The sequence below is a fragment of the Temnothorax americanus genome, unplaced genomic scaffold, assembly GCF_048541705.1.
Source record: "Temnothorax americanus isolate GAGA-0224 unplaced genomic scaffold, ASM4854170v1 Scaffold77, whole genome shotgun sequence".
NCBI lineage: Eukaryota > Metazoa > Arthropoda > Insecta > Hymenoptera > Formicidae > Temnothorax > Temnothorax americanus.
In genome coordinates, this window is record NW_027509800.1 from 206,440 (window position 1) to 227,065 (window position 20,626).

At 37.9% G+C, this 20,626-nt stretch overlaps 2 protein-coding genes across 8 annotated transcripts in view; one reads left to right on the plus strand and one right to left on the minus strand.

The window, feature by feature from the left end:
- The first annotated feature begins 100 nt into the window (after nt 1-100).
- On the plus strand, nt 101-10,458 carry Ehbp1 (Eps15 homology domain containing protein-binding protein 1). 6 transcript variants are annotated; one of them, XM_077423154.1, is made up of 18 exons: nt 101-821; nt 1,367-1,574; nt 1,645-1,826; nt 2,168-2,379; nt 2,526-2,661; nt 2,872-3,102; nt 3,420-3,609; nt 3,767-3,933; nt 4,033-4,255; nt 4,404-4,574; nt 5,410-5,499; nt 5,655-5,768; nt 5,875-6,075; nt 6,172-6,321; nt 6,472-6,689; nt 6,817-7,005; nt 7,089-7,209; nt 7,562-10,458. In XM_077423154.1, exons 1-17 carry the CDS (start codon nt 718-720, stop codon nt 7,168-7,170), a joined length of 2,868 nt encoding a protein of 955 aa, XP_077279280.1. In that variant the 5' UTR covers nt 101-717; the 3' UTR covers nt 7,171-7,209; nt 7,562-10,458. The 6 variants fall into 6 exon arrangements, with proteins under 6 accessions (XP_077279280.1, XP_077279281.1, XP_077279282.1 ...); XM_077423155.1 differs by having other exon boundaries at nt 4,404-4,565; XM_077423156.1 differs by lacking the exon at nt 5,410-5,499.
- LOC143906849 (unconventional myosin-Ie) overlaps nt 10,139-20,626 on the minus strand; it is a 29,706-nt gene continuing 19,218 nt past the window's right edge. Inside the window, exons 11-22 of one of the 2 annotated variants that reach the window (XM_077423151.1) lie at nt 16,260-16,430; nt 16,013-16,179; nt 15,076-15,286; nt 14,250-14,480; nt 13,873-14,157; nt 13,557-13,712; nt 13,342-13,481; nt 13,102-13,253; nt 12,625-12,960; nt 12,168-12,284; nt 11,589-11,813; nt 10,139-11,334 (exon numbers count right to left, since the gene is read on the minus strand). In XM_077423151.1, the coding sequence (XP_077279277.1) occupies nt 11,258-11,334; nt 11,589-11,813; nt 12,168-12,284; nt 12,625-12,960; nt 13,102-13,253; nt 13,342-13,481; nt 13,557-13,712; nt 13,873-14,157; nt 14,250-14,480; nt 15,076-15,286; nt 16,013-16,179; nt 16,260-16,430 (2,268 nt within the window). In that variant the 3' untranslated portion in view covers nt 10,139-11,257. Of the gene's footprint in view, nt 11,335-11,588; nt 11,862-12,167; nt 12,285-12,624; nt 12,961-13,101; nt 13,254-13,341; nt 13,482-13,556; nt 13,713-13,872; nt 14,158-14,249; nt 14,481-15,075; nt 15,287-16,012; nt 16,180-16,259; nt 16,431-20,626 lie in introns of both variants that reach the window. The other variant, XM_077423150.1, reaches the window with a different exon arrangement.

The window sequence follows — 20,626 nt, forward strand, 5'->3', positions numbered from 1 at the left end:
GAATAAATGCGAAGCGTATATGCATGTGCACGTGTACCGACGTTATTGCGGTTTTATCGACAATACTATCGTTACCGTCGCGCGTGTGAGCCCTGCAAAACCGACGAATGCGAATGCTAGACAGTCTCCTCTTATCCGAGAGAGGAGTAAGCAGCTTTGGTGTTCGATGGTATTCGTATTCGGGTACTTCGGGTCAATCAATCGGGTCTCTCGCCTGGGCCTGACTTCTCGTCTCATTCTCGTCGTTCTCGTCAGACAGAAAGCGTCGGAAGTCAGAAGAAGACGGGATTCAGGAGCGCGATCCCGGGTGAGAGCGAGAGCTGGTGAGAGCTGAGAGCTTCCAGCCGAGATCAGCTTCCGTCTCGGCGCGTATTTCGACGCGTGGACGATGACGGTGTCGGTCCATTTGTTTCGGGAACAACGTCGAGAGCGCGCGTGAGCCGAGAGGAAGGTCCATCCGTCCGTCCGTCGAACATATGACCGTAGCCCCCCTGCCGACGGCCGGAGGCGAGGGCGAGGGCGAGGGCGAGGGCGCGCGTCGTGGTGCGTGGTGAGAGACGTCGTCGGTTTATGGGAAGCGCGAAGCGCGATCGTTCGCCCGACTCCGCGCGGAAATGACAAAGCGCGCCCCACACGCGCGTCAGCAGTGAAAAGACCGATCGCGGACGAATTCCGGTAATCCCGGAGCGGTAGGCAGCGGAGAGCGCGGCGTCAGACATGAGTTCCGTCTGGAAACGGCTGCAGCGGGTGAACAAGAGAGCCGCCAAGTTTCAGTTCACCGTCTCTTACCATGAGGTCACGCTAGAGACGACGACGAAGTGGTGAGTGACGCCGATTCTTGTTTCCTGGTTCCTGGTTCCGGGCGAGAGCTTCCTTTCGCCGCGGCCTTCCGCTGAATCCGGAGCCTATCCGAATGGAAACTAACATTAATTGCTCCTCATTTCAACGAGGGTCTAAAGTCTAAAGTGTGTTATTGTCGTCTGCTTCTGAAAACAGAAGCGATTACTTTTGGGAAGAAAAGCAATAGGAATTTTTCTTCTTTTTAAATTAATATTTTGGAAGTAAAAAACAATCAAGTGATATATGTATATGTCAATATAGATTGCTGTCTTGCGTTCAAATTTTTGCATATTGTACTCCATTGTTATATTGCGCTCCAGGAAACGTGTATGTTTATGACAATGCAATTTAGATGGCATCTTTTAATTAATATAAATATGCACATATATCTTGGAAAGGCTGTATATACATATAAAATAATTGCAATCTATTATAAGATTAAAAACTGTATATGATTTGTAGAAATATATTATTTGTATGCTTTTTATCAGGAGAAATAGTATATAAAGATAATAATATTTTCTAGGAAACCAAACAAACTGAGCGTTGTTTGGACAAGACGTAGCAGAAGAGTTAGTTCGGAACCCTTAGACTGGGAACCATGTTTGAGCGATCCCCTGAAAGGCATTATTAGCTGGGCAGTTCCCGACAATCACACCGTCTCTGTGACGCTATTTAAAGATCCGCGAACGCACGAGCTGGAAGACAAGGATTGGACATTTGTTATCGAAGACGTGAGTATAGCGGGCTGGTACACTTGTAAAAGAATATAGCGCAATGGCGTATCGTTCTATTTACGAGCAGGTGTCGTCGACGGGAAAAAGGCGTCATGTCGCTGCCACTAATATAAATATGAAAAAATATGCAACCCTAGAATCTAGTCAGCAACAACTCAAATTGGACTTGAAGCCAACGTCGAAAAAAATTGTTAGCTCTACACTCGAATGCACTTTATCATGTGTGTTTCTGCGAGAGGGCAAAGCGACGTAAGTGTGCAGTTTAATTTCATTCACGTGCTGCTAATTAATTTCATAAGCTTGGTGGAAGCACTTGTGTCATTTATATAACTAAATGTATGTCAAATAGGATAGGTATTAAATAATGCATTTTAAAGATAGTATGCCAAGTCTATCGGTTTACCTGAAAATATTTGTTATTAAAGTGCCATTTATTTTGATTTATCGGTAAATGCTTATTTACTAATTATTTGTATTTGTATTTGTATTTTATTTATTTATTTATTTTTTTTTACATACCTCTAAGAGAGTTGGCCACTTCTCTACCTTGTTAGCGTTTCCCACTTACAAGGGGGCACTTATTTTTTTAGGGACGAAGATATGCAAAGTATGGCTAGTTTAATGTCGGTTAATAATAATAGCGACATTGCGCCGTTAGATGATTTTGATAACGAAGATATACCTGAAGACGTTGAGGAAGTGTCGGTAAAAAATTTGGACGAGATTTTAGATATTTCGGCTCAACTTGATTTAATGACTAGCAGTCTTACTGAAAGTGAATTACCCAGTAGTCCTATAAGTGGTGAGTAATGATCCTTGCTTCTTATTGAAACTGCATCAAATGTAAAACTTGTAATTGCTATCTTAATTTTAACTTGTTGCTTTATCAATTTTATTGTAATTTATGGAATTTATCAAATTTACTAATAAAATATATAATGTGTATAGCGGCAAGTTTATCAAAGGATGATACAACTCCGGTAAACGATGGAGAGCATTTTATACGCGACATTAGTCTAACAGGAATTGGAGATACTTTAAAAGAAAAATCACCCGTAAAAGACAATGTTGCCGTTGAGAATGAGTACGTATAGTTACGATATTACATGCTTTACGAAATAGCGCGCACGTGCGCTAATAGAGTATAATATTAAAATAACATACTCGATAATAACTAAATATTACGTTCGCAAAGAGTTTGGTATATATTTCTTTCGCTTACAACGAACAAAGTTATCATTCTATTTAACACAGTAAATAATGTAATAATTACAAATTCTGAACTTCTTTGCAGTAAAAACATTCAACATAGCACATTGAGATTGCCGCTGCAACCATTGGATCTTAAAAAAAATGACGCAAATGTTCCAAGACTGAAAGAGATCACTCCCGGCCAAGATTTATTGGAATGGTGTAAAGAAGTTACAAAGGATTATCCCGGCGTCAAAGTCACCAATCTGACGACATCTTGGAGAAATGGAATGGCGTTTTGCGCGATTATTCATAATTTTAGACCTGATCTGATGTAAGTATTCTTATAAGCTTCATCTCTATCGGATGTCGTAATTATCATAAAGTATTTCATTCTTCGCGCTACCTTTTCTTGGAACAAAATGTCAATAGACAATCTTGGCCATATGCCAGTTATTTTATTCGCGTATTCCATTAATAAACACTTTGAAATCGTCATTGTCTTGTGTCGAGTAACTCGTGCCAACATTTTGACGATTATTTTTGATGCTGGAAAGGTCGACGCATTTGTAATATTTATAGCGACACGTGCGATAAAAGTTTTATTGCATCTTGATCAAACTGAATAATACTCGAAATAAAAACTTGTAGAGACGTCAATTCCTTATTGCCGCACGATGTTAAAGGCAATTGTAAGAAAGCGTTCGATGCGGGTGAAACTTTGGGCATACCCAGAGTTATCGAACCAGCTGACATGGATATATTAACGGTACCTGATAAATTAGCTGTGATGACATATTTGTATCAATTGAGAGCGCATTTTACCGGCCACGAATTGGAGGTATTTAAAAAAAAAAACTGAATTTTCTTATGTAATGACTTTATCTAATTATTTTATATTTGTTTGTTTTTTTCCCATATCTTTGCACAGTACTATATCTAATACTACAGACAGCATAATACGACTAATAATATATTACTCTTTTAAAAAAATGTAGGTACGTCAAATAGGTAAAACAACAGACGAGTCATCTTATATGATTGGCAGATTTAATACGGACAACAATACGGACGTAAGTGTCCAACTGTTTGGTCAGGAGATTATTAACTTACGGAAAAAAGAACAGATTGATCAAAAAAACAATAAAGCGGAAAGTAACCGACGGTAAATATATTCTCAACGACGTTTGTAATCGGTCAAAGCACATTCTTAGCAGAAACGTTTATCGGGAACAAGATTAGAAATTGCAATTCACTATTGTAGGTCGAATCCGTTCGATAATAAGAAGGATGACATTTGCATCGACTCGTTAAAAAACAAGTTGCACTTGAGCCTGAACACGGACAATCAGGATCACGATCAATGTAATAAAGACAAATCACCATCCAGCGTGAAGGAGGTCAAGGATATCATATTGGCCAGCTCAAAGAGCATTCTGGGCAAGGTGCTATCGCCGACCAAGGAAAAGTACTCGTCGAGAGAGAAGGTACGTAGAAATACGTACCGGCTGAGCTCGAGTCAATTTCGACGTTGCGATTATTCCCGAGAATTGTCTAGAGAAACGTCGCGTATAATATTCGACGGAATTCGCGCGCACTTTCGTTGTGAGGAAATGAAATACCAATTTACCGTAGAGCAAGTCTCCGCCGAGAGTGCAACAAGCGCAGCAACGTCCGATACTTATGACACGCCGGCAATTAACCGATCCGTTCGGCTCCGACGACGAAGAGGAGAACGTACAGATAATCGATGACAAATGGTCGCAATCGATCTCGCTTACCAAATCGCAAAGTCCGGTCCGTGATGTCAGTATATACGAGATTGCGCAGACTGTCGCTTTTTATGCATTCCTTCTGTTATACCTCGCTGCATTAACAATAAACCCATAACGCGCACTGTTGTATCTCTTTCTGTTATTTCTTTTCACCGGCGGATTATGTCAAAATGTATTGTCTACATCTACAGGATCTGTTACTTTACTTTTTGTTCATTATAAGCGAACAGATTATAAATCGCGCTTCTTGGCGGTAGGGGAATTATGCCTACATAATATACGCGTATAACTGCATGTAAATATGCATGAGGAAATCGCGCATATGTTCCGCGATGCACGAGCTGTCTCATAAGCTTTGCTTTAAAAGTTCCTTGGAGCAATTTTTACGATTTTATTTTTCGATCAATTTTAATATAATTTTAATGTAATTTTATAATTGCTTTTAAATTATCAAGATGTTTAATTTAAAATTTAAATGTTGTAAAAAAAAACATTTGTAAGAGATAGACCTCTGGACTTAATGCCTAAAACCTTGCGCATTTTATAACAGAGAAATCATAATTTATTTCAGCAAGATTTAGTTTCTTTATTTGTGGATTTCATGCTTTTTTCTTAATGTAACGCGTTTTTTAAGAACAATAAAAAAATTGTTTACTATGCCATAATTAGAATATCTAATTAAAAACCACTTGTAATTTGATAATTTTATGTAATGCAATTACATTGTTGCTTTAATAATCTGCGTTTATTGATTTTTACCGCGTGCGAAATATTCTTAGTCTGAATCGTATATTTATGAAGAAGCTTTGCAACAATACCGTGACACAACAAAGCTATGTAAACATATTGAGAATAGTCTTTTGTAGGATTCAGTAAACTCTGACGATAGAGGAAGTCGAGGTAGTTCCGAATGTCAAGGTGCATCGCCGCCATATGGAGAACAACGTTCACAACATGTAATTAACAATATCTGCTTTTAATATCGCTTGCTAATAACGTCATGCTATATCAATATCTTAACAAAACCAAAGTTATTTAAAATAAATAAACGAAAATTTTTTATAAATGTTCAATAGTCAAGCTAATCGTTTCTATTATCTTTTTGTATTAGCCATTAGTTAGTCGGCACGATGAATTACGAGAACGAGCGAGGCAACTCTTAGAACAAGCCAGGAACCAGACGAAGCCAGCCGGGTTTGTTTCCGCCGCGATCAGTCCTGTCGAGGTTCTACATTTTTATTTACATAGTGTTAAAGAATTTTCTATCAATCGAGCATTTCTCGAGGAATATGATATTATGGACATCTATGTACGTGTAACATACTTTGCAGATACAGAACGACGACGAGAGGCAACAGCAGTTGCGAGAAAGGGCGAGACGTTTGATTGCGGAAGTGAAAATGGGCGTCGCTGTGACTCCGAGTCAACTGAGTGATGATAACAACAGTGATAGACGATCGATAGACGATCAGAATAATAGTCCTAGACGCAGCATTACGCCATCGACACCCGGTGATCGAATCAGTATAAAGGTATTGTAAATAGTCCATGCGATATTATCTACTTTTTCGATATCTTTTTTTACTTATTTATATAATAACGAAAAATATTATAACTAATTTTTTTAGTCTGAGTACAATGGAAATATATTGGGGAACTCGAGTGTGACAGATGGAGAGAAGAAAACTGGTTCGCCTTTATATTCCTTCTCCAAAATCATTGAAAGAATTTCGCCCGATAAAGGCAGTCCCGACAGAACTCCATACACCCTTCGCGGGGTATGTTAACTTGAATTATTAATTTAACTCCGGTATATAATTAAAGAAGTTGTGAATATACAGTACTTGAAACAATTTGTATATACTGATATGCTTATATTTATCGAGTTTCAATGATTAATTATCTTTTATTGCAATTTGATATTTTAGTTGGGTAAAGACATGACATCATATATTCAAAACGAGCTCGAAGCACTTGAAAGAGAACAGAATCAGATTGACATACAAGCTGGTAAGCTTGAAAAGCAATTGAGAGCAGCCATGGAGAGCGATGACGAAGACGAAACGGAAAGACTGATGTCTCTGTGGTTCACACTTGTTAACAAAAAAAATGCGCTCTTAAGAAGACAAATGCAATTAAACATATTGTAAGTGATTCATTGATTCAAACATAATATACTTTGTATTTTTAATTTTGATTAAAAATTGGATAGGATGATTATAATAATATAAAATCTAAATAATTGAACTTTAAATAGAGCTTTTTATTTTTAGGGAAAAAGAAGACGATTTAGAGCGAAGATTTGAACTCTTGAATCATGAATTAAGAAGCATCCTCGCGGTGGAAGATTGGCGGAAAACACCCGAGCAAAAAATGCGCGAAAACTTACTATTGGAGGAATTAGTGTCCATTGTGAACAAAAGGGATGAATTGGTGCATCATCTCGATACACAAGAGAGAGCGTAAGTGTATAATAATAGATATGTGTTACGTTATTACTTATCTAAAGACATTAAATTTTTTTTTTTTTTCATATAAATTTTAGCATTGAGGATGATGACGAGATAGAGCGCGATTTATCTCGCGCTGGATTAGCTCAACGAAACAAAAATTGCGTTGTGCAATGAGGAGTTAGTTATCTATCGCGTTTTTTTCAACTTGTGAAGGTAAATTATGTATATTATATAGCGTATTTAAAAAAAATGAATTGATAATAAATACAATCCAATTTATTATTTGTATAAGATTATTCATGTTCTTCCTATCTTTTCATTAATTTTGGTAATTAATTTTGCTATTAAATAAATTTAAAAAATTTAATTTTTTTATCTTTATTTATTAAAGTTTTATTAAATTTCTTTACTTTTATTGTTAAATAGCTTTCTGATTAAAGCAGATTAGTTTTTAATACAAGACAATTTACAGTGATCTTTCTAATTTACTCATCTGAGTCTTCTATTTCCCAAAAATTGTTTTATAAGAAATAGTAATGATCAAACGTAGGAATTTTTTTTGCAGGCATGACCCATGTTGCTGTGGTGTTGCCAAAAAGTCGACAAAATTAGATGTTGGAGAGTTAAGTGTGACATTTCATAGTTTACGATTAGATTATTTTTAGAGACTTTTTTTTATTATGCATTGTAGATTAATTTATTATAAGGTAAATTAAACAAATTTCTCATTTTCTTTGTTTTTAATATAAGCTCATTGATCAATGAAAGAAGAAAAGAAATCGGAAAACGTCGAATTATCAAATAATGATTGAATGTTTTTTTTTTTATATTATCGAACACTATATCCATTGTGTAATATAAACATTTTATGCTTCAAGTGAAATATTGCGCGTTAATAGGACTGCGCGCAAATATGTATATGAAACGACATGTGCTATGGAGTGAGAAATCGTGTAGAACAGTTTACAATCAGTAAGCAGACGAAAGAGATATAATTTTTCTTTTTTGAATACAATACGAGGCGTTAGCAAAATAAGAATGAACGCAAATAGAAAGGAGCTCGGAAAGAATGGAAATTAGTGATAAGAATATGTTTTGATGAGATTCAAGATCTAATTACAAAGTTATTTAGTGTTATATATTTTAAAAGATTTTGTTTATATATAAATTAGTGGTTGGTTCAAGAGAATATAAATTGAATACAGTTCTTTTTCTCGGAAATGAACTTTAGGCATTTGATTTATATGAAAAATTTATTTTATGGTTTAATTGCTAAGAGTTTTAATACCGGAAAGCCAAAGAAAGTTAAAGTGAGTTGTTATACAAGAACACGTGAGAGATACGTAAAAAGCAATTTAGCAAATATATTTCGCGACATTATCGAAGCAAATCGATTTACGGAAAATTAATTATGGAACTATTGCGGAAAATGGATCACGTCGGCGTTATGTATAGTTTTCGTATTCGCAACGGTCGTTCCCATCGAGCATTCACATGTACTCTATTTGTGCCATATGAACAAATTGATATACTTTTTACATCCTACTACTACTTGACGGGTTTGTACAAATGCTTGGAAATGCATTAAAAACAAACTCGATAATTTTATTGACAGTAGGCGATTTTGAAAGAAATCGTAGATTAATTTTTACTAAGACTAATTCTTATATGTAGTATATCTGCGTGTAATAAGAATATTATGTTGACTATAACTTTCTATAACAAAATGGTACGTTATATTTAAGTGTTTTGACTAAATATTATATATGTAATGAAAAGAAACAAATTTTCATCCGCTCAATAATTTTTCGGCTTAACGGATCTTCGAGACAGAAAATTATAACGAATATTTTACATTCGTTTCGTTTGAAAACGTGAACTGGCTGAAAGTAATTATCGTCTTTTTATAACTGCTACAAATGCGAAACTGTTGACAAATATTGTGACAAAAAGTACATTTTCAGCACAGTTGCTCCGTAAAATGGAGAATAGAATATAGAGCAGGGTTTACCTGCAGAAACCAATATATGGGATACAGATGTACATCTGGCTCTCATACTCATAACACCAGACAAAGTTATTTTTTCTTTCATTGTGATTTTATCATAAAATCACAAATTTAATATTTAGATATTGAAAAAATACTCTAATTTTAATTCAAAATATCGATTTGTTTTATCAATATCCGTAGCACAGCAAAAAACTTTGAAAATTCATAATTTTTAAATAAAATTCATGAAATAAAGAGTTAAAAACAGAAATGTGTGGAGATCAGTTGTTTTCTGTGCTTGACAATCATAGTGAATGTTATTCAAATTTTTCACCGAACAAAGGATTAGAAGTTATGAATGTGTTTGTCGACGCCATTATACCTACAGTTCAATGTAGCATTATTCTTCGAAAATTGAAAATATGTTGTCTCTCTGTTGAATAATCTTTGTTTAAATAAATTATAAATTTTGCGTTAATATACACAAACCAACAAACTATTTATAATTATTATTAAATGCGCCGAAGACATTGCGCGAATGCTTGAAACATTGGAAAGTCGATACAATTGAGAGGACAGTACGACAATTGATTCGGATATATATATATATATATATATGTTCCAAGCAGACCATAAAACCGCCCTCCTAAAAGCATTATATAATTATCGAAACGTATTTAGAGTATATGCAATTAAAGCTTATGAGGACATTGGGGAATTATCTCCTCTTGACATCGTAATATATATCTACAATTAAATCGAGTATCATAGCATCTTAAACAATTTTATATTTTTACTTGTAACTTTGCTCCATGTATTTTTTTCGTTCTTGCAAGAAATCCGTTAAGCTAGAGTCATAGAATATTGCTGAAGTTGGTCCTTAGCAAAAGAGGAAATAGTTCTTGAAATATATACGATTGGAATGTTGAGAAACAACAGATATATTCTAAGTTGGAAAGTGATCTCTGCTCTGTTAGACCGAGTGAATCGCTCATTATACGATCTTATTGTGGGGTTCAATGCATTCTAAAATCTAAATAGGCAATTGTAAACTAAATATATATATGTATATTATACTGGCTCCAACACGGTATTTGAATTTCTCGCGGTCTAGGGGCAAACGTGACTAGGGGCTATTGATTAAACGACAAATAATTTAGCAATAATTTATTATTCTAGTGCCTATGAATACTTGTATGTTTATAAAACTGTATAGCACACTGAATTAATTTTAATTTATTTTACTCTGTACTACTATATGAAAGATAATTATTGTAAAGATAATCATTCTTGCCAATGCTGTAGTCTTGTGGAGATGTACCGCTCTATTTTCCTTTGCCGATGTTAACCGTAATGTATGTGAGAATGCGAGCGAACAAAGGAAAAAACGTATCATGCAATATTCGCCATTAATAAGGGAAGACTTATATAAAGCACTGCAGAAGGAAACAATAAATATGATGTTGATGATACTAAGAGTGCCATTTTATTCTTATTATAATAATGAAAATCATGTATCTACAGAAATAGAATTAATCTTGGAATAAAAATGAACTTTATGTCGTTTGATATCTTGCATAAATAATTAAATACTGAAGAATACAATGTAGCGTACTATGTAAGAGATATAAGATAGTAAAAATTGAAAGGAAGCAACAAAATTGTTGAGATGATATGATTTTATTAGATACTTGTAATGGCAGTGATGCTATGTACACCATGTATCGTTTTAAATGAATGCTCGTTACCTTTGTATTGGTGGTAACCGTGACAATATTTTGACTATATAAATATCGATCGCGCTGTACATTACGAAAAGTTAAACATATTATATATCTATCGTACACTAATTAACAATAAAAGCAACGTATTTTGCCGACATATTGTTCTAAATAATACTTCATCAAATAAAGTTTACCAGACTAATTATCGAATTATGTGACGAGAAAAGTTTCTTTGGACATTTAGATAAAAATAAGCTTGAATGATAATACTATTGTTCCATAACTACCAATATATATTGGATTTTTCATCATCTCTGTTGATATGAACAAAATTATCGCGCTTTCTTTCAATTATGAATTCTTTGATTTTTCTCAGCTTTGGCATTGATAAAATTTCTGCTAATATTTAGCTAAAGACTCGCGTAACAATAAGTAATATTATGGAGCATGAAAACTGCGAATAACAGGTACAATGTACTTAATAGAGTTACGTTTCCAGCTTCATGTAATGTCAATAGAATTTTCCGATGACTATCGATTACAGAATTCATATCTTTTCTACATAGTTGGAAGGGAAAAGACCAGTCTTCCCTTTCAGTCTTCCGTGCCACCAACCACCTTCGTCTGAAAAAAAATATTGTCGATTGATTTTAACACGCAAAAGGAATTAATGCCACGAATGGGTTTTTTTTCTGACAAATATATATTACTCAAATTCACGATTTCTATTTTGTATCAATGGAATAAAAAATATTGTAGTAAGAAATTTTATACTTGTAATTATATATAGTCAACTTTGCTCTCTTTTTATGTATGTCGCTGCTGAATTTATTACTACTCATTATAGGTACAAACAAAATCAGATTGTAACAACTTACGTTCTTTGAGTACTTCTACAATGTCACCTTCCTTGAGCCCCAATTCGTCCAAATCTTGCGGCTCGTAGTCGTATAAGGCTTTAACTTTTGGTAATCTCGGAGGTGCCGGTTTTTGAGGAGGCACTTTTTTGGCTACCGCATACGCAGCATTATCTTCCTTTCTCCTTTCTCGATCTGGCGTATTACTGACTTGTTTCGCACTCCAATCCTGGGACGTTTGCATTCCTTTATTGAGATGATCAGAAACCTTATCAGCATTCCAGATAGTCAGACCTGCGCAGACAGATTCCGAGCAGATCTTGCCATAAATTTTTGATTTTTCATGTCAGAAAGGCAACAAATTTCACACAAAAGCTGCTGTATCAGATATTGTCAAACTGTTGCCAGAAATGCGACAAAGCTTGCTAACAGGCAGTATGATATCAAACTGACAGCAGAAACCGTGCAGAGTTGGTTGCGCGCTGCGCGGTTTCTATTTCCAATCTACTTACATTGCCTGTTAGCAGCATTATGGTTTTGATATGGAATTTGATCAAATTTGCTGCCAATCTGTGCGCATGCTGTTAACATTTTGCTTACTGGGTATATTATATTCTCTGTTAAGGGGTGGTAATTGGAATTCTGTAGGCTCGTGCGGTGGTGGTGGTGGCTCCATTGGTGGTGGCTCCGTAGGTGGTGGCGGAAATTTGAGTATACCTTCGAATTATATCCAAGAAAGATATATATATATCTGAGCGAACTTTTACAGATGCTAATAATATTACCCGTTATGATAAAATATTGCCAATGAATGCGAGCGAATTAGAAATAACGGAGAAGGTACAAATTTGTTTAAATTTATACTTTATTTAATTTAATACGCTGCTGTGTGTCCACTCATTCTGTGAAGACCGAGTAGCAAAATTCTGTTTAAATAAACGATTTCTCAAACTTCGTCACTTTGTAAGTTGATATCTCTGTACGTCTCTGTGTCAAATAGTGCTTTTTGTATTGCATTTCTTCAATATTTTTTCAAATTAAATTCATCGAAACTTACCACGCGGTCTAGTATTACCCACGGCGGTCTGCTTGTCCCGTAGCTTGTTTGTGTTGTTCGTTCCATTTCTCACGTCCTTTGGAAATTGCATAGCCTGCATAGGTAGTACATTTGGACGATTCGGTGGAATATTTGGTCTACCGTTTGAAGTCGTTCGTAAAGGAGCCACAGATCTCGTAGCTGCTACTGGATGAGGAGGAGGTCTCCCGATAATCGCTTGATTATTCTGGGGTGCGAGGATTGGAGCTAGATTGCACATCTGTGGTGCTGGACAAATCGGCCTCGAGACATTGTTGTGCAAACGAATGGATGATATTGATCGGTCCAAATTGGGCTCTGACATAAAAAAGATACAGATTTATATAGTTTTCATGCAGTTATTTAACTATTACAAAACTGATATTGTGACCGCAGTTCCGCGTGTAAGATTGAAAATTGAGAATTATCGTCTATCGAGGATCACTGACTGAAACTTACTCGATGTGTTCGGTAAACCTGGACCGATGTTAACACTGAGCACTTTGCCAGACGGTTTTAAAATCTCTTTATCGCCATAATCCGTTTGTATAAACTTTACATCCCTCGTCCCACCGCCACCCCAACCTTCCTTCTTCACTTTAAATTCCAAGCTGAAAGTAAATAGTTTTATTTTCAAACTTATAATGTCTTATATATGCTAATAATGACATATGGAAAATATATGGAAAATAGCCGTACTTGTTGCTAAACCTAACATTTAAAAGATGACCGGTATCTTCCATAAACTTTTTGCTAAGGGAAAACAATAACTCCGTTTTGAATACACATTCTAACAAGCTGGCGTAGTCCTCTTTTACATGAATTATTATGAAATTGTCCTGGAATGGAAAATACCGTCAAAATGCGTCCAGCTAGTACATTGCCAGCATACAGAGTCATAAAATAATAGTTACTTGTAGCTTGCTTAATGATACGTGACTGATTTGATTAAATGGAAGCTTCCTTTTAATAACTTCGATAGATTTGCCCTTTTCCGGGCCTTTATTTATCTGCTCTCGGCCAATCAAATAGATACATTTCCCAGTAAGAATGAGATCTCTTCTGCACATCTATAATATATATATAATTACTTGTCACAAGCGCTTAAATCTTAAGTTAAGAAATAAAGAAAGCCCGATGTCATAAAGTAGATTTCCTTATGATAAAATTATTTTTGCGGAGAGCGCAAATTAAAAGACATTTGAAATGTTGACGAATTAACGTTTTCACCTTGAATCTTCTGTCATATTTTTTCACGACTTCGGCGAAGAATACTTTCTCCCGTCTTCCAATCAAACTCATCGTCTGTGGCTTGCCTTCCAGCCCTATATAATCGCCCATAAAATTTCTATTCAGGCTCGCCCGTCTTCGCTCCTTGTGGCCGAAGAGAAGATCAGCGACTTCCTGTTTATGCTGTGCCTGTCTCTTCCGGGCGAAGTACTTCTTGAAGGCTTTCTGAATGACTCGCGCATACATGTTGTATTTTCGCTCACGAGTTTCCTCCAGCATGAAGAGCTAAGTTACATATCGTCTAATTAATCTGCTGGCAAAACTCAACGAATGGCGTTGTTAAAAATAACAAATGTGTCAGGACGAAGAAAACTCACAGTTTCAGGCGCCTTGATAAAGAGCTTCGATTTACCGAGCTGATATTGTGATCGGTCGATATGAATGCTTCCCATGATCCACTCTGTGCCTTGTTTCACATCACCGGGCCAACGAGGCCACGTTTCTTTCGTGAGAATCGCGTATCTGTGCAGAAACTTGGCGAATGGCCTTCTGTAAGCAAAGCCAGCTCTACGCACTCTGATATTTTCCTTCAGACCTAGATACTCCACCTAGAATATTTCATCGAAAAGCTGCGTGATTACTCCAAAAAATCGCGAACATGTCAAACGTATCGACTTTACATCCCTTAAGTAACTTTTTAAAGTTACGATGGACAATATCGACGATTTGGTTTGGAAACTAGCGCGATAGAACAGTTGATTTTTATTCGATAACTGATTATCGATCAAGGTGCACGACGTACCTACACGATTGTGTTTCCAGAACACTCGTGAATTCTGCATATTAAAGCAATCATCATTCTAGCGTAAGCTACGGGAACTATGCCGTATTAACTTTTTCGAACAAAACAAATTTCAGTGTTATCCAAAGAAGGAAGAAAGGAAACGTTACGTATAATTGCTCTGAACATATATGTCTGACATACTTCGCTGGAATGACGCATTGTCAAGCTAAGCTAAGATAAATCAAACTGTATATAGAGAATTCCTTTGTTTTCTCATTTTTTACTTCACGTCTTTATGCGCTTGAGACTTTACAGATATTATCCATCGACTTTAGTAGAGGTACAAAGTTGATGTTCGATGTTTTTGAATTTCGACGGTATAGATATAAATGCAGATGCCACTAGACAAATTGCGATACCTGATGCTTGACTCTCAGATGATCCCAATCGCGCGGTTTCTTCGTTTCATTCGGCTTGATGCACCGGATGTAATGCGGTGTGCATTTCATCAGCTGACCGACCAAGCGACTGGCTTGATTTCTGATTTTACTGCCCGCGGTGGTTGGCCTGGACTTAAGAGTTTTCGTTTTGCCGGCATTCTCTTGCGGATAGAGCTCACGCACCAAGGTACTGCAAAATAATTTTTTTTTACCTTTATAAGTATAACTGTTGTTTTAACAATACTGGGGTGGCTAAGAAAAATTTTCAATATATTTATAGAATATTTATAGGAAAAAAAATAAACGACCCTTAGATTTAAAAAATTAGGTTTATCACGTCAGTATAATTGGACTTATTTTCTTGAAAATCTATAATTTCTGTGTATCGTTTTTGCGCGCAACTTTCGCGAAATTTTGCATGTGCAGTTCTTACGTAAACAAACTCGCGTAATCGATTAGTTAGAATTACGTGATGAAAATTATCGTTATGTTAAATTATCGAGGAATTATTTACGTAACGACATAATAATTTTCAGCAGCTGAACAAGAAGCTGACTGCAAGTGTTACGTACGTCAACTTTTTACATTATTCTGTATTTGTTCTACATTATCGAAAAATGTATAATACAATTAATATCAAGTACCTCAAAATTACCGCAAGTTTTAAAAAGAACTTTCAGAACTGTTACATCATATAAGGTTTATTTATCTTTATACAGCCATGCAGGAAACATTATTCAGCCTCTTCTAATCTCGCGCTCTCATCATCAAATATTCCAAATCAATCGGAAAATGAGCGCGGATTAATTAATCAACCCGTCAAGCGGTAACTTACGCGAGAACTCGCTTTCGGGATAATTTGTTACGCGCGGACAATCGACAATCGTATACGCTAACGGCCTTCGGAATCGCTTACTTCGCGCTGGTCTGCATCAACTCGATCAGGTCCAAGAAGAGGACGTCCCGATTCTTATCGCAGAACCCATCGACAGAGTAGGATACTACGCCGGCGTAATGGAGAATTGCGAAACCGTCACTGCTGTCTTGGAAATGAGCGTGCTGTTTAGCTGTTCCCGCCAGTTTCTGGGCGACGGATATACGATAATTTATTATATGTTATACGTATGTTAATTTATAAAACTATGAATACGCTTCGGGTATACCTTCTTCAAGTCACCGTCGGCACCCGTGCTTCCGCCGTGCAACGTTGCGCACACGTCGTCGAGGACCAAGAAGAGGCCGGGTGGCCTCTTGCCCTCGAGAAGCTCCACGACGATGGCATTATTGAAATAGTCTATTGGCGTCCACCTAATATTCTCAGAAACGTATTCTTCCTGAAACGAGACAGAACTCGATTCTGTAATGCGCTAATCAATATAGGAGCAAATTATCACGGCTGAAGCAACACTTATTAACTTGGCTTACAAAACAGCATGTTTATTTATTGCTACCTATTTGTCGATTACATAATAAGTCAATGCTATCGGTAAATGTTACAAAACGCGAAGCACGTCATTGCTCGGACAATTTAGATCGTCGATCTAACTTTCGTGCGGAAGATATGCGCAAGTTGCAAGAGGCTTATCGCTTCTTTATTACATCGAAAACATAGACTTAATTACGTGCCGCCGGTACCGCCGGGTATATCGCGCGCATACAAGCGATTTATATCTCGCTTACCCGAGGCGATAGAAGGGAAAGGCGATATAGTAATAACGCGATTGCCCGGCGGTTTTATATAAAATCGCTTTCCATTTCAGCTCGAGCCGAGCCCGAAGGTGCACTGTGCACCTCGCTGGTTGCGGCCAGCACGAAAACCGGTCGCCGCTATTTCAGCCCTTCCCATTTCCCATCTCGGTTTCGCCAGTTTCGCAATATATTTCGTGTGTCCCCAACATTTGTATATAATTACCGCGAAACATTGGAGCGTCAGCTTTCTTTGCGACACTCGGATTTGACGAGTCTTGACAAAATATACGAGGACGCGCGATTTGCGCGATGCACGTCGATAATGTAAAAGGCGTAGTTGTTCCGCTTCGAAACCCCGGGGGCAATTCGTTCTTAAGTAAACAATTTTAGAGCTCGTCTTTGTGTTCACGAAGGTGTGCGATTCGCGGCCAGGTTTTTTTATCCGGTCTAGTTGCGGTCCGATCGCGGCGCGACACGCCGCGCTGCCGCAGCCGGCCGCGACCTGAAGAAGTGGCACGATTTTTTCGTCGTGGCCTTTACTCGAGTTAACGACTCTTTTTCATGAGGCCTGGCCTCTTTACGATGCCCATGGTTCGGACACCGTTTCCGCCGGTTAAGTTGTTCCTCGAAGGACTGCGCCGCATAATAGCCCTGCCCGATCCTCCGTGTTCCGTCTACGCAAATCAGACTCGTACGCTCCCAGAATCGGAGAAAAGCTCGCGAAGAGCTCGGCGGATTCGTACGTGACGTAGACATTTTTCACGCGAAATTTCCGCATTGTAAATAATACATCAGCGGAGGAGAGAATAATACGGGGATCACTTGAGCGACGCTCGAATGATTCGCGAATGAATGGTTTTGCGTGATGGATAATTAGCGTGCCAAATTTGGCAGCATATACGCGTTTCTTTCACGTTCTTTCGAAGCAGGTGCTTTCACTCCATGCGGCTCCACGTTATTGTTTCACCTCCGCCGCTTTCGTTCGATAGCAGACTCGAGCTACTTTCTCAAGATAAAGCGCGAATCAAATTATTCTAATTGCGTGCCGTAGTAATAATATACTAATACTATGTACTCGTAATATATAAATATAAATTTATCTAAATAATATAAATAATATTGCACGGAAAAGAAAGGATGGTTTATATTCTTTGAACTTTAAATCGGCGATCTCTCACGCGTTTAAGATTCTGAATGAGAAAAGAAAATAAAGACACCCCCCCCCCCAAACGTTTAATTAGCCGCTTTCTCGGCTTTGCCGTGATAATTGCGATAAGCAAATTAGCCACAACTCGTTGATCACGCGCAATTATACTTAGTCGTGTGCGCGAGCTAATCGCATAAAAACACACGCGGTAAAAAGAGTCGTGTGTTTCGGTGGTATAGTTACGACCGCGAGTATAAGTGCCCATTACGCACTCGCGCCGAGCCGCCCAGCCGCCGGCGCCGCGCCGAGTCGTAATGATCTGTTATTTCGCGCGTCTCTCATCTCGATTCGCGCACGTAACGTAATGTCCATCCGTGGTGTCATTCGCAGCGCGGTTTTTTGTTCCTCTACGAGACAGCCGTCCCTCTCGCGTCCGTCTCGTTCGGCGGACAGCCGTGACGACCGGAGGAAAACGCGGAAACTCGCGTCGAGCTGAGGAGAAAGAGCTACGAAAAGAACAAAGGAGAGCGTCAGCCCGCGTCCGCCGCAGCGACAGAAATACGGAGAGCAGGTTGAAGCCTTCAGTCGTTCAATCCGCGGACAGTTATATGGCCAGTCTACAATGAGTCATTGGTCGTTAGTCAGATGTCGGAAGAAAATATAGTCATAAGCGTATCGTAAGGCAATCGGAAGTCTGTAATCGTAAGACGGCACTTGGCCAATCGCTTTACGATCGCCGATTACAGACTTCCGATCGCCTTACGATACGTTTATGACTTTTTTCCGACTCTTTTCCGACATCCGACTAATGACTAACGACTCATTGTAGACTGGCCTTTAACAATCGTATCTCCCATTTGCGTTTGTTTGACGCGTCCGCGGTCGTCTTGGGCCGTCTTTCGCCGCCGTAATTACCCACTGACGCGCGACGCTTCACACCTCCGACCTTCTACCTTACTTACGCTTACGCGTTTACGCGCTTAGGCGGCCGGGGCTCGCGCAACGCGACGATACGCCCGACGGATACGCGCGCTCTGATTTCCGTACGGTTTCGCGGAATGCGTCCACGAATGCATTGTCGCGTCGGTCCCCTCGACATGGCAATCGCGGCATCCGTCGAGGGCACCGAGGATGCGTCGCGAATGCAGCACGGATGCTTTTGCCCGTAAGCGCGAACGTGAGCAATTTCCGGCTATTTTCTCAAAAGGGATTCCGTTAGACGGGACAACAATTAAAATAGCGCCTCGTTTAACGCATGCATATGTGAACAATGCCGCGCGCGCGCGCAAGGCTATGTGTCGACCCACATTCTACATCTTATTCTCTGTTATTAGATTTGATTTAATGTTTTATTTTTTTAATAAGAATAATCCTGCCCCTGTGCATGTAGCTTTTCACGCGGGCAGAATTATTATTAGACTTTTCACGATGGAAGTTGTTGCTGCAAAAAAGTTTCCTTGCAAAAGACAAGAGTTAATAATTTTTTATCATAATCTTAATACGAAAATTAAAAAATATATTTTTTTTTGTCTTATATATTTTAATTCATTAAAACCAAATTTAATTAATGTTCGCGTATTCAATTCTTAGTTTTTTAATTCGAGTAGCGGTCTCCTCGATTATCCCACATTCCAGAAACACTTTAGTTTTTACACTTTTATGAAAACGAGACCCTGATGCACGCGCAACGCACACACTTGCTTCAAATTAACATTAATGAGGTAAAAAAAGGTCGCGACGAGCAAACTAATTAGATCGGGAGTCACGGACGCTTCTCATGGGAAACCGCGGCTTCATTGTTGCCGGAATTGCCGAGTTTGGCGAGAGGAGCAGAAGGGTACGTATATAAAAACGTAGATAATGGAGGAGATGGATGTGTGTATTCTGGGTTAACGGCGGTGAAAATGAAGAGAGAAAGAAAGAGAGACAGGAAGAGAAGTCTCATCTCGATTTTGCGAGAAATTGCCGGATTTGTGAGACAGTTAGATGCCAAATGTCAAATACCTCGCTCAAGCTGTTTTGTTCCTTAACAAAATTCTTCCCGCATTGGAAAAACACACGTAAGAATTTGTAGTTATGATCTGTTTAAACACGGAAGATTTTAGTTTGCTACACGAAACACGTAAATTTTTCACATTAGCTAATTCTGCGATTAGTAACAATTTTGATAAAGAGAAAATTTTATTTTAAGTTTTGACAAATTTTGTTGTCGCCAAATAAGATATATGTTAGAATTTCAAACGTATTCGCAATATATGTTCTAAAGGTAAAGTTATTTTATTAATTCAATAAACAGTACTGTACAAAAGAAATTTTACAATAAAATTAAAGCTACGAAGATATCGAGACTATCGAGACACATATCGGAGTATCTTAATTATCACTTTAATTTTAGAGCGTTCATTGTCTTTTACCAGAATATAAAGTTAACTGTACTTATATATTGTTATCGCGACGACGCATCGAGAACGCGAACGCGAAAGATGTCATCTTGATATGTATATGGGCGAGAAATTCAATGGTCACCGCTGTTGCGACAATGTTGACTTTATTACGAGGTACACGGCCATTATACTAATCGCGTAGACAGATGAAGCTAATCTAGAAGCGCACTCGCGCAGCAGCGACAACTTCCTCGCAATAATGAAGCAAAACAACTCAATTTGCGAGCACAATTCTTGTAACACATCCATA